This window comes from Eptatretus burgeri, chromosome 4 (genome assembly GCF_056783735.1).
Source record: "Eptatretus burgeri isolate ZD-2024b chromosome 4, Ebu_testis_v1, whole genome shotgun sequence".
NCBI classification, from domain to species: Eukaryota; Metazoa; Chordata; class Myxini; order Myxiniformes; family Myxinidae; genus Eptatretus; species Eptatretus burgeri.
In genome coordinates, this window is record NC_140964.1 from 31839617 (window position 1) to 31853442 (window position 13826).

A 13826-nucleotide genomic window follows, 5' to 3' on the forward strand; every position below is an offset into this window, starting at 1 on the left:
GTCATGACATACGAGTTGCAAATGCCATTGCAACTCTGATGTATAAAAAAAAATCTAACAATTTTTGTGGATCTTTGGAGCTCCCCTGTATGCATCAATTTATGAAAGTCAGAAAAAGTGAGCATGTTGCAAGAGATGTAGTGTCAACACGAAATTTTACTTTGATTTTCTCGGACATTATCAATCTGTGTCCATTAGTCAAGTAATGCTGTATTGTTGACAATCTCTGCTGCACATATGTTGAGGACTTCATGTTCATCTGGTTCACTGTCTAACTCGACATCCACTGAAAGTACACTCACTTTCAGGCAGTGATGGTACACTGCCAAGCAGTGGTTGGACTTTTTGCAGTAGACCATATTGCTGGGAATTTACCCTGGTTCCATGGGTTTTTAACACAATTCAGGCAGAATTTGTTTGGTTTTGTTACACAAGGTTGCTTGCTGGTGAAACGTAATTTCGTTTTGACTCTCAACGTCGACTGTTGTTTTTAATAGACACAAAGGACAAGTGCCCTCATCATGCAAAACCAGACCTGATCGTGACAGCTCATACTGCTGGCCTATTTCTAGTGACAGATCTTTGCCCCTGTCTAAGAGTCTCCCTTGGACTTGTTCATAAATGGCACTGATAATAGCATAAATTAAATTTATCAGGATTTTCATACTCTCAGCCCAGGATAATGAGATGCACATCTGTTAAAAAAATTGCCAAAAGACACACTGCAACATCACCTGCATCGTTTTAGCCTGCATCAAGCTATGCGTTTGTTCTTCCGTAGGCGGACTCAAGCTTCAAATTTATCAAAACAATAACTTTGGCTGGGTCATTTTTCTCACCTTCACCCCAGGTTAATGTCTTGTAAATTTCTCTGGCATTCTGTCTGATCCATGTTCCCCTTGGCTGAGTTTACAATGGTGCCTCGGAGCCGAGCCCACACTTAGAAGGGGCTAACTAACAACTAAAATTGCTTCTTTAAGTGTACACATCGCAATACATTTCAAGCAAGAATATATACAGAATTTAATGCCAAACTAAATTTAACTTTTTAAAAACAAACGAAATGAAAGGCATTTGTCGTTTTTTTTTAAGAGCCACTAACAGCGTTTTGTCGTGTTGCTGCAGTTTACATTTTATTTCCACACTGCAGTCATTTACCAGCATGTGGCATCACTGCACTGTCAACGACGGAGGGAGGGGGGGGGGGATGGGGGCCAACAAATCTGTTTGGCACCAGGCCCACAAAAGGTTAACCTCGTCCTGATGTTTCTAGCCAGGTGGCTTTCTCGTGGTCTCTCAATTGGGCCAATGATCAGACAAACACGAACTACACGTGGTTCTTAAATCTTCCAATTTCAAACAAATCCACATTATCCCAATCAATCCCAGGATGCTCAAAGTCAATATTTGTCATGGTTCACAGAAAAGATTCGCAGATCTTTTGATGGGTCGTGTGAAGCTCAAATCTTGTGATCTGACACCATGAACATAAAATGGAAGATTGCAGAACCAGATTAATATACTGTCGGACCCCGGCATCCGCAAGGCATACGATTCTGAAAAATGCCTTGAATGCCGGGGATTTTTTTAACATGGTCAAGGCTCCTGGAAGAGCGATGACACGACAAATCAAGACACAACATAATAAAGGGAACAGCAGAAGAAAGGGGGGGAAGACAGCAGAAGAAAGGGGGGGGCGGGGAACAAGAGCAGGGTGGAGGGAGGAGGGAGAAAGTAGATGGAGAGGGACAAACAAGGGATGCAGGTAACAATGAAGGGTAAGGGAGAACGCAAAGGGTAGACAATATGGATACATAAGAAAAATTGTGTTTGACCAGTTTGTGATTTTGTCAAGGTCTCAGGAGAGGGAAGAAGCTCCTGCCTGTCTGTTAGAAGGATGAGAGATGTCACAGCAGAGAGTGGAGTCATCAGCAAAGAGATAAAAATAATTTTCTAGAGTCAGTAAGATCATTGATGAATATTGGAATAAGATGGGGCTTACAACACTGCCTTGTGGGTACTACAGCCTTGACAGGGAGAGGAGATGAAACGATTCTGTTGAGAGCCACTCGCTGTCTATGAGAATGGAGGAAATCAGTAACCCAAGAGTAGAGCTGGCCTTGGATTTCATAAGTAGACAGTTTGGAGAGCAAAGCAGGATGCCAGTCTGTATCAAAAGCTCGAGATATATCCAGAGAGACAGCCTTGATCTCATGTCTGCTATTGAGGGCCTCCACCATTATATGGAGAATAGAAGCATCATGTCCAAAGTAGAGTAACCAGGTCTGAATCAAAAATGATAATCTGAGATTAGGCTGTTGGAGAAAAGAAATGATTTTGTGTCAACTGCGATGATAGATTCCGTGACCTTGCTGATGATTGGAAGTAAGCTAATTGAGCTCTAATTAAGGGGATCCATTTTTGCACCTTTTATGTAATGTTATGATGTTGGTTGATTTCCAAGCAGATGGAAGATGACCTATGGTAAATGACATGGTGAAAAGGGCAGAGAGAGGAAGAGCAGTTTTTCAGGACACGTGAGCTGATGCCGTCCGGTCCAGTTGCAGAGTCAGGGTCGAGGGTTGCCAGAAACTTTTTTCCCATTTTCAGGTGCAAAAGACAGAATTCAGGAGCAGTTGGGTATGACTGGGAAGGATAGGTACAGAGAGGTAGGGGTTAGGGACACAAGATTTTGAAGTTAACACAAAATTTAGGCATTCAACCTTCTCCACAAGCGGAGTCGGCTGTAGTGCCATTTGAAGTGAGGAAAGGGACGGAAGGGTAGCATACACCAGAGGCCGACTTGACAAGGTGCCACCAGGTTTTAAAGGAGGGTGACGAGTTTGAAAGCTCATTCACAAGATTGGACGGATGTTGTTTTCTGGCTCACCTGAGAGAACAATTGTTGGTGACTTTGTGGAATGCACTGAGATTGCCTTCAGTCGGATTTGCCTTCCAGAAAGAGAATGCAAGTTGTTTTAAAGCAACTGCCTCAGCACAGGATTCAGAGAACCAAGAAAGGAAGGATGGGTAGGATAATTGAAGACGAGATGAGATGAATCTGTGCATAAGTGAGCAGTTTTCTGTGAAATAAATTCAGCCTGGGAATTCTATCAACAGCGGTGGATATAATAATAAAACAGTCCTGAAGTGGAGAACAGTCCTGAAGTGTATAAAAAAATAATAATAGTAAAATTAAAAATTACCCCCGTGTGGGGGTGACGGTCATCTCGATAATGTTTTTTACTATCATAATCGATGAACCGTTGCCAGATATCTCCTAAAATGACATACTAGATAGGTTTTGAAAATGGTGACTTTAACAACTTTCGTGACCTCGTGACCTTGACCCTAACCTCGAATCCGGGAAAAAATATGTCGTTGGGTATCACTCATCGACCTCTACCCACATACCAAATTTCATCAAGATCGGAAGTAAAAAGTTTTCTTTGCACCGGGAGGTGATTTTGACCATCTTCCAGGTTACGTGGCGGCCAAACGGGACGGAAATTCAAAAATCTGTCTGGTTAGATACAAGGTAATATTTTATACTATCATAATCAATAAACAGTTGCCGAATATCTTGTAGAATGGCAGACAAGATAGGTTTTGAAAATGGCAATTTTTATAACTTACGTGACCTCGTGACCTTGACCCTGACCCCGGACAAAAAAGTTATATCTTTGTGCAACACTCATCGACCTCTACCCACATACTAAGTTTCATCAAGAGTGGAAAGAAAAATTGACGGACGTACGGACAGACATTTGGTCCGGCTTTATTAGGTCATCTTGGTAGAGATGACCTAAAAAAAAAGAAAAGAAAATTTTAAAAACGCGAATACGCAAAGCGCGAATGTAGAAGCAATTCACACGATTAGCCATGAATACGCGGGATCCATGAATGTCGGGGTCCGATGGTATACAAGTCACATGACATCATAAACAAATTATCGCATCAAGCATTAACAAGTGGAACGCACATTACTGTGGTAAAGAAAAGATTATCACGTGAATAAAAAGCATGCGAACTTACTGAAGGATCCGGAAGAAGGCAAAGCGGAATATCTCTTGTAGCAGCACAGAAATAACAACCCCAAACACAAGCAACTGGTGCTGGAGGTTTTGACCAAGAGACTCGTTCACTTTCTCCGCAATAAACCAAACCAGGGAAGACAGCAAGAGTGACAGCAGCCAGAAAAATGACCTGGAACATGAGCAGATTGCACTTTCACTTTAATGACAAAATGAGGAAACAATAGTTAATGCTACATCATTGTTGCGGACCCGGGGTGGGGGCGAGAAGACCACGATGGGGGGAAAGCTACCTCGGGTTCGGACAAGACTCGACGGAATGGGAGGCCGTCGCACACGGATAACTCTGCGATGTGGTGGGTCGCTAATCGACCGTGAACGCCAATAACTCAACCACATGACTTTGGGTCTTCCGTCTAATGGAAACCGGTTACCTAATGGTCACGTGGTCCAATTACCGGGGGACACGCCCTCGGTACACCTTGTTCAAAGCGGATCATCTTCCCAGATCAGATGCAGCTGAGCGTAACTGCCAAGGACGTACCGGCGAGAAAACAGGTCATTGGGGGATAACGTCCAGGCTAAGCTTGGATACGGACCATGCTGGATCAATGAGGGAAAAAACAAAAACGATCTGGGAACATTTCTACACAAAGCATTTATTTACAATCAGGCGAGGAAAGGTATGTTGCACAGTGAATGGGGTTTATTATTCTGTACAACAGGGATAGCAAGGAATTTGTGGGGTGCGACAAAAGGCAAGCAATTTACAAAAGCGGACACAGAGCAGATTTATCCCGTTGTATCTTCTGCATTCTTAACTTATGCTACGACAAGAGCCATCACACACACACACACACACACACACACACACACACACACACACACACACACACACACACACACACACACACACACACACACACACACACACACACACACACACACACCCGATGAAGATTAGATAGCCAGAAGGAAGGAGAGCAGATGAGGACGAACGGCCTCGCAATACCTGGCGTGGTCGACTGACCACACAACCCGGTACGCTATGGGGGGAGCTCCACTTGAGCTATTCCACTTTAAGAGTCGGTATGTTATCTCCTACTTAATCACTTTGCCGGGGCTCGTGGAAATGTGTGCTCCACACTGGTCCCAGAAGAACGTCTGTGGCACACCAACCCCGAGTGTAGATGCAGCGACAGGTAGACGAGGAGTGGTGAAGAGAGAGCGAAGCAAAGAGGCGAAGGAGTGGACGAGGCAACCAGGCGAAGACGTGGGCGAGGCAGGCAGACGGAGAAGAGCAGCGAGAGAAGGCGGACGGCTTTGCGATCCACCTTTTATAAGCCCCGGGCAAAGGGTGCGGTGACGACCTGAAGCGACGCACCGTCACCCGAATTGCGCTCCCCTATTGGGTCCTGGCCCCACCCTACCAGGCTCCTGGTGCCGGAAGCGGTGTCATTTGTACATCCAGCACGACACAGTCTGGAGCCTCGCACCGAACTCCTGGGACACCCCCCCCAACCACTCGCCGCCCGTCCTGCCGTGTTCTAGTGACTGGACGAGGGTCATGTCAGTCCCGCATGCCAATTGGGGGCATCCTCGGCGAGATGCGGTTGGTGCTGTTAACGTGCTTGGCCCGTCCACGCGCCACGCGGTCCGAGTGGACTGAGCCGCGCAGCACGCACCTGTTTGGTTGTGAATTGTATCGATGCGGAGGTGTGTGGAGGCACGGGATGATTTTTCCCATGTGCGGAAGATGTTGGTGGTCGAGGTGGTGAGCGAAGGTTGAGCAACGTTGTAACTTGGCACACAGACTTGAATGAAAGGGCACGCCATGCGAGTGCCGGGCAGGGTTGGTGGTGAGTCTCTCACAGGGCTGCACGGGTGTCTATTATTCACATTGTGTATGTGTGCTTGTTTGCTTGATTTGTATCATGGGTAAAAGGAAAGGGTTGAAATGGAAATCAGGATTGAAAAGAAGAAAGAGATACAATTATTAGCCCTAGCTATTAGACCCACACAACGCACTTCGCCCCGTTAACCCACTAAACATGAGGGTAAGGTCTGACTGGACGAAGACTAACGAAATAACTGCCGAGGGATCACTGTATGTTGGGTGCCATTGCCTTTGAGGCATGAGGTTTTGCAGGACCGCAACATTATTAACAGGGTGATCCCCAAAAACCAGAAACCATCTTTTGTTTTATATCAACATCTTACGAATGACAACCTCTTGTTTTTGTCAGGTGATTGAAAAAGAGTGAACCACAAGACTGACTAGTAAAGTTGGCAACGATTCTTCCGTTTAAAGAGGCCATGGACAATTAGGGAAAAAAATTATTCTGTGGAGATTTTTAACCTCCGCCATCGAAGATCGGAGGTTAATGTTTTCACCCCTTTGTTTGTTTGTTTGTTTGCGAACAGTATTACGGAAAAACTCAACGGATTTCGACGAAATTTGGTGGGGGGGGTTAGGTCTGGTCCAAGGATCATGCCATTAGATTTTGGACTTGGTCCAAAATCCAATATGGCCGCTATGGCAGCCAATTTTAAAAAGATATTTGAATTTTTTTTTTTTGCATTTCTACATGTTTTAAGTGATTTCCAACCCCCCCCCCCCAAAAAAAAAATTTTAGAGAAAAAAAATTTGCAACTTTTTTTTCAACAAAATTTCGATTTTTTTTGGCATTTCTACATGTTATAAGTGATTTCCAACCACCACCCCCTCCCCCCCCCAAAAAAAAAATTGTGAGAGAAAAAAAAAATTGCTAATTTTTTTCAACAAAATTTCGATTTTTTTTTTTTGCATTTTTACATGTTATAAGTGATTTCCAACAAAAAAAACATGCCAAAATTATAATTGCAGCTGATTTTAGAACTTCAGGTGGATATACCCACGTAAAATCAATTTCTGTCTCAAGGAATCTAGTTATGACGAATGGATTGAGAATGTAAAAGTTAAAAGTAAAAGGGAAAGTTGCAAACTATAACTCTGTGAGCACTGTTGATGTCAAATTGAATGAATAGGATATCAGGTTCACTTGTGTGACCTAGCAGTATTGGCGGCGGAGGTTTCGCGCTCTACCGAGTGCTCCCCCTCTAGTTCTTAAACCAGGATTCCACAAAAAGACACAAATCGAGTTTAAACGAGAGCTTGGAACTTACACTGTGCCCTGCAAGTCACGGATATTTGCATGGGTAAAAAAGTTCAAAGCGAAAGGCACTGTTGCAAATCTCAACAGTAAAAGTGCTGGAGGACCAACACATTTGGGATGTCTTCAAGATGTAAGGTCTCAAGAACACCGACCTTGTTGCCAATTCAGTGGGCAGAAGCCCAAAGAAATCTCTCAGGCATCAGTCGAGAGGTTGGAATTGCACATGAATCGGTGAGAAGAATTCTCATCCACGATGTGAAACTGCATCCATACAGCATTCAGACTAAACACAAACTGACTGCAACCCATATGCAGAAAAGCATGACAATGTGCCAGTGGTTTGCAGACAAGCCTAGATTCCTTGATAATATCTGGTTTTCTGATGAGGCCCATTACCTTCTTTATAGGCAAGTTAACTGCAAGAACTGCGTATACTGGGGATCAACACCCCCCCCCCCAAACCAGTGCTCAAGTGACCTCCCCTTCAGAAAAATGCATGACCTGGGACGCAATCAGGAAACATGGAATCTTTGGCCCTTTCTGGTTTGAGAACGACACAGGCAAGTCATTGACTGTCAATGCGAAATGTTACATCCAAGTTCTTGGGAAGTTTTGAAGGGCACTAAGCAGTCGCAGGGGGTTTACGAGAGAGGAACAATGGTTTCAACAGGGTGGAATCATTCCCCACATGTCAAGTGATTCAATGAACTGGCTCAACATGCACTTTGGTGGCTGTCATCAGTCGAAGATTTGCTGTTGAATGTGCCCCACACTCACCAGATTTCTGAAGGACAGCATCTGCAGAGGAGAACCACAATTCATTGAAGAACTCAAAGCAACAATTATAGGCCCAGATAAAATTCAATCAATTCCTACAACGGGATGCATCAGAGTGTTCAACCGTTTTGTCCATCAAATCCAAAAGTGCTTGCAGCACCGTGGAAAACATTTGGAGCACGTCATTTAAGCACAGTTGGTCCTGGCCTATTCAAGCTCATTTGTGCAAAAATTGTGCCATTGGAGTGAAGATTTTATTTTAAACTAGAAGGGTACTCGGTAGAGTGCATACCTCCGCCGCACAACGCCTGATCCAGTAAAACATATCAGGGCTAATAATTTCTTTAAACATCATGCCACAGTACATATCGTTTTTGGCCGCATCTCTCAATGGTGAAGAATCACTTAAAAAAAAAAAAATTTACATTCTCGTATCCGGATCTGGATTTGAATCGTCCCCAAAATCTAATCAGTTCGTCCGTGCCACACACCCAAACCTGTCCACCAAATTTCATCCGAATCCGTCCACGTTTTGAGATATCCTGCATGCAAACAAACAAAGTCAGATGGGTGAAAACATAACCTCCTTCCACCTTTGGTGGTGGAGGTAACTATTACACCCACTCCCTGCAGGAGCGACAGAAAGGGTCACATTATTATCCTCCCTGGGCCTGGGGTACATAGATTACAGTAGATCTCGACTTAGGTCCGTTAGTCTGTGGGGGATATGATAAGCATATGATGCCTCAAGAACGTAGGGTTTCCTCCTTTTTAGTTGTGTGTTAAATAGCAGTAGCGACTTTAAAAAGGTAATCATACATGTTTGTGGTTTATAATGTTGTCGCAGCCGTGGTGGTTAGGTTTATCCCGCAGACCCAATTATCGTGGACGAGAGGTTAACATCAACCAGGTCGGATCGCCGAGCAGTTTTCCTTTGAGGCGAACACGTGATCCTCAGAGATTAGGGCGCGCGCGGGAGGCGAATTGCGGCATCGACGGAGCAGACTGAAGCACAGCACAAGTGGTTTATACTCGAACCCACAACAGATACACGGACACCAGCAACTTAAAATAAACACAGGGATTTAATGAAAATAGATCAAATACAAGGGTAATAATAAAACATGGTCAATTAAAGTCTAAAGTCAAGGCGCCTCTTCACATGGACTTTAATACAGACAAGGGGAAAACAAAAAAGAAAAACAAATCCTCCCTTTATTCTGGCACGTAGCTTTGTCCAGAGATGGTCTTTATTGAACTTTGGAGTCGAGGAGCTTCGTCCTGTGTGAGAAGATGTGCCCAAAATGACACCGAGCCGCTCTCTGGGCGGGAAACATACATGATTTAATTTGTGAGGCGGTATTCAACACCAGGGCTCACCAACCGCCGTGCGGCTTCTTCTCATGAACAAATATGCCGAATGTTCCTCTCTTACACGAGGTCTGCTCACAAGGATCGCCCACATTCCTCCTCGAACGTACGAGACGATCCCTGAGGCCCCGTGATAAGGCCACGAGGCACGCTCTACTTCCCTCCTCAGAAACGTATACACTTCATGGTTCAGCCAAACAGGAATGGCCAGCGTCTTGCCCAGCACGCTGCAAATTTACAGCATGACACGAGAATCGCGCAGCCATATTGTTGTGGGAGAGAGAGCAAAAAACGAGATCCTCCGTCTCAGCCACGTTCCTCTCACAACTGTCTGCACTTCGATCATGCCCTCCCCCAACACCCCACACTCTCATGTAACACTCACCAATCATCAGCCTTGGGGGCGTGACAGTCTGGTACGAAGCCGGGGCTTCTCGCCCGCTTGGCACGTTTGGTTTGCTTGCTATTTTAAGGACATGATTCCTGTTATTGCTGGCTTGTAAATGCAAAAACGCAGGAAAAGGTCACAGGGGGCAATTACATACTGGGTGAAAATGGCCTTAATCCCTATCTAATTAACACAGCACCACCCCCGTGTGGTGACAAGTAACACTAAAGCTTACAGTTTCCCAGACTTAAGTTACATCGAGATGTCTCCTACACGTTCACAGACCAAGCAACTGTTTACTATCCTAACTTTGCTATGAAATTCCTCCAACTACCCCCACAACAGTAACGATATTTTTTTTACTTCTGGTAGGGGTGCCCCACGAAATGCCACAAAAAGCTATTTATATACGTTAACAAGACATTTATCCAAGGAGGAAAAGCCCCTTGGGGAGGGTGGATATTATTTGTATTGGAGCATTGACAGCCAGAGGCGTACCTCATGTATGGCAGGTATGGCACATGCCCTGAGCACTACTTGAAAAAGGGGGGTGGGGGTGGGGGGGACGCCACTGAGCAGGACTCGGTCCGTCAAGAATGGAATATTGAAGTTGAAAGACGTCAGAGACGAAAGAAACAAATGGCTGATGAGAACTCGAGAGACGCTGGGTTAACAGCCAAGGAGGAAATGGAAAGAGTCATGAAGGGAACACTCGACCGTCTTCACAGAGAAATGGACGAAAGGTTCGCTCGTTTGCATGACACTGACGCCAAGTATGGGTTCCTTCTCGATGTCGAGGGACTGTGTTATGGCGCCGACAGTAACAACCTAAAGTAGAAGTGTGAAAATTTGGGCGAATTGTTCAGCTCTGATGTTGATGGACAGGAGCTATATGAATAAATTTTGGATTCCAGAACGTTTCTATCAAGTCGGGCCAACATGAAAATATCAAGACCTGAAGAGCTTCTTAAATTTATTGTTCATTATGGAGATGAGAGAATCTTCCCTGATCTTCGCATTGCTATTCAGATAATGCTAACCATCGCAGTTTCCATCGCCAGCTGTGAGAGATCATTAGGCAAGTAAAAACTAATACTTTCATATTTGAGAGCCTCCATTACATGGGTCAAGGCAGACTCTGTGATCTTGCTCTGCTGAGTGTAGAAAGAGAAGAAACTGAAAAAAAACTGACTTTGAGCACATCATAGACCAATTTGCATCAGTGAAAGCAAGGAAGGTGCAGTTGTAATTTTCATGTCGTGCCATAATTTGTTAATTAAAAGACTAACAAGCTTGGGTTGTATTTTTGAGCTGATATGATGGTAAAGTTATCCAAAAGATGGGCGTCAGATGTTTGGATAGGGGTGCTATTTTCCGTCGATACGCCCCTGTTGACAGGTCAACTAAAGTTGAGCTCATCACGGCGGGACGGGAAAAATTCCACGATGTCCTGAGCGGCTTAACTCCTGAGGAGACTTTCAAATTAATGGCGGATAACATGCGCGCGGGTCATGAGGAGAGACACGAAAACCTAACAGCTTTTAAAACCAACGGGTTTATTTACCGAACTACAACCAATAAAAACCAGGGATAATTTCATCAAGAGGAGACGACAGTGGGTTGCGAGGGGACGAAAGGGAATGCAAGTAATAGATAATTATATACATTGAGGTAAAATAAATCTAAAGAACGAGGTGCCACATACCAGACTCGGTCACTGATGGGAAGGGAACAAAACAAACCGGGGGACTCGGCTCTGGTGCAGTGGTGATGAGCAGGTGATGAGGTGGGAAAAGGAGCAGGACAAGGAGGTGAGAAGACGATGACCAGGAAGATGAGGAGACAAAGCACACAGGCAGGTTGACGAAACGGGGCAAGGCAGGAACGACAAAATGGGCAGAGGCAGGACGAACAGGCACAGGATGAAGACAGGCGCAGGAAGGACGACCTCAATTCTTTTTCCTCAGTCTCGCACACACCAAAAACTCCCAGCCGCATTCTCCTCAGACTAACTCCTTTTCTTTTGTCATCTTCCCCTCAGACTCGCAACTACCGATTTGTGTCCTCCCTCTCCTCTCCCTCGGCAACGCTCCGCCCCTTTGGGAGGCGTCTATCATTCCACGCCCCCCCCGCCCTCTTAGGGCAGTGCTCTGCCCCCACCTCTTTCATGCCAAATCTCCCAGCGCCCCCTCATGGAGGTTGACATTGAGGTTATACACACAATTTCCTGAATCATAATCCCTAAGTAATCATTACCACCACCACCTGTATGTTGTTCATGCAAACAAGACAATTCCTAAGCTGACATCTCCCTACTCGCACACGGACTATGCTACTCTACACATTCCTTTCTGCTCTATGGGAATAGCTAACCCCTCCCCCCCACAAACGTAACAGTATTAATATTGTTTTGAAATAACATTATGCTATCATCATGATTATTATTACTTTTGCTATGAGAAGCGGCCTTGGAAAAATGCCATGATTAGCTACCTTAACACAGATATACACCTTAACATGGATTTCACCCAAGATGGAAAACCACTTTGAGGAAGAAGGGGGAAATGAATTCGCTGCCACCTCCATTGTGTGAACCTTAGTCATGGTCAAGTTTGGTTGACATTGGATAAGTAACGATCGAATGTATCGCGGTCAGACAGACAGGCAGACAGACAGGCAGGCAGACAACAAATTGCATATTTTAGGATGAAAAGTCTGGGTTCTGTATCATTTTGGGGGGGGGTGGAGGGGGCAGGGTCACCCTGTACCTGCACATTACAACAATATCTCGCAGAATCGATAATTATAAAGTTCACTTACTGACTTATTAACTCAGATAGCATAATAAAAATTATCTTATCAACTCAGAATTTAAAAAAAAATAAAAAAATAAAAAAATTGGAAGCATCCCGTTAGACTTGCATTTGGAATTAAACAGCAGAACATAACGTTCCGAAAGGAAAGGGCGCAAGACGAGGCCTTAATGAAGAATCCCCGTCAAGCTGGAGATGCCATTCTCACCCAGCCACCAAGATTATTATCCGGAGTGGGTCAGGAGCAATGGTCAGCACAAAGAGCGAGAAGGCCGGTCCAAAGGTGATGAACGAACAGCCGATAAACACCGACAGGGTCATCCCTTTTCCATGCACACACCAAGGAACACCTGCGGGGGGGAGAGCGGGAAAAGGAGGGCAATCAAAGAGGATAAATCAAGGGGACTATCAAGCAGTAGGGAAAAATCGAGAGTAGTGGTTAACGGTCACACCCGAATATAAATACAAAGCTTAATAAACCTCATTTCGAAGAAATCCTCTGTATTAACAACGACATTAGTTTAACATAAAACTCATTTAAAAAACCGAAAACTCGCCACTTGGAGCTTGAACAACACACGTTTATCGGCTGTAGGCCTATAGTCCTTGCAGACACGCGATTCAAACTTTCATTCAGAAAGTAAACACCCGATTGATCGATATGCCGCAGATTATAAACCGAAGACCAGTTCTGTTTAAATATTAAACAATTTGTTTTTACACATCCACTTCAGGGGATCAATAACATCATAGCGAACTCGTTTCGTATCACTCATCAACAAAAAAAACTTCCGCGTTCCGATTTGGACTCATTTTCAATTTACTTCCGGTTCGTTCCACTTCCGTTTTCACGGCTTTCTTTAGAGGCTCAATGGAGCCGTTCCAATTCACCGATATTTATTCCGACACCGATTAGACGTAGATTTTGACTTCAATAATGACAAAACTTGTTCAGCTCGAAATAGTTATGAGTGGGAGAGACGCCGGTTTAGCTAAAATTGGACTCGCGATACACCTCATTAAAGGGAGGATATAATTTCACTGGAAATTCAAACTGTACGTTGCTTGAGGAAGAAAATTTGAATTCAATACAAAAACGTTTCAGTAAATCCTCTCAAGTCAACTATAACTCGAGTGCAGGTTAATTTTAGATAGTGAAAACCTGACTCCGAAATTAAGTAGTAATATCCCTTCACAATTCGTAAGCTCTACCCAGATGTTTACGATGATGGTGATTATATTATTGCTGCTGCTCTTCCTACGCTCCACCTCGTGCTCCTCTCGCTCC

At 44.5% G+C, this 13826-nt stretch overlaps 1 protein-coding gene across 5 annotated transcripts in view; it reads right to left on the reverse strand.

Moving 5' to 3' along the window:
- The window catches only part of LOC147027741 (gamma-secretase subunit Aph-1b-like), a 36738-nt gene extending 23373 nt beyond the window's left edge, over positions 1 to 13365 (reverse strand). For 4 of the 5 annotated variants that reach the window (XM_085877306.1, XM_085877305.1, XM_085877304.1 and 1 more), the window contains exons 1-3: positions 13119 to 13365; positions 12747 to 12888; positions 4036 to 4206 (exon numbers count right to left, since the gene is read on the reverse strand). In XM_085877306.1, the coding sequence (XP_085733432.1) occupies positions 4036 to 4206; positions 12747 to 12859 (284 nt within the window). In that variant the 5' untranslated portion in view covers positions 12860 to 12888; positions 13119 to 13365. Of the gene's footprint in view, positions 1 to 4035; positions 4207 to 12746; positions 12889 to 13095 lie in introns of all 5 variants that reach the window. The other variant, XM_085877303.1, reaches the window with a different exon arrangement.
- Positions 13366 to 13826: the final 461 nt, after the last annotated feature.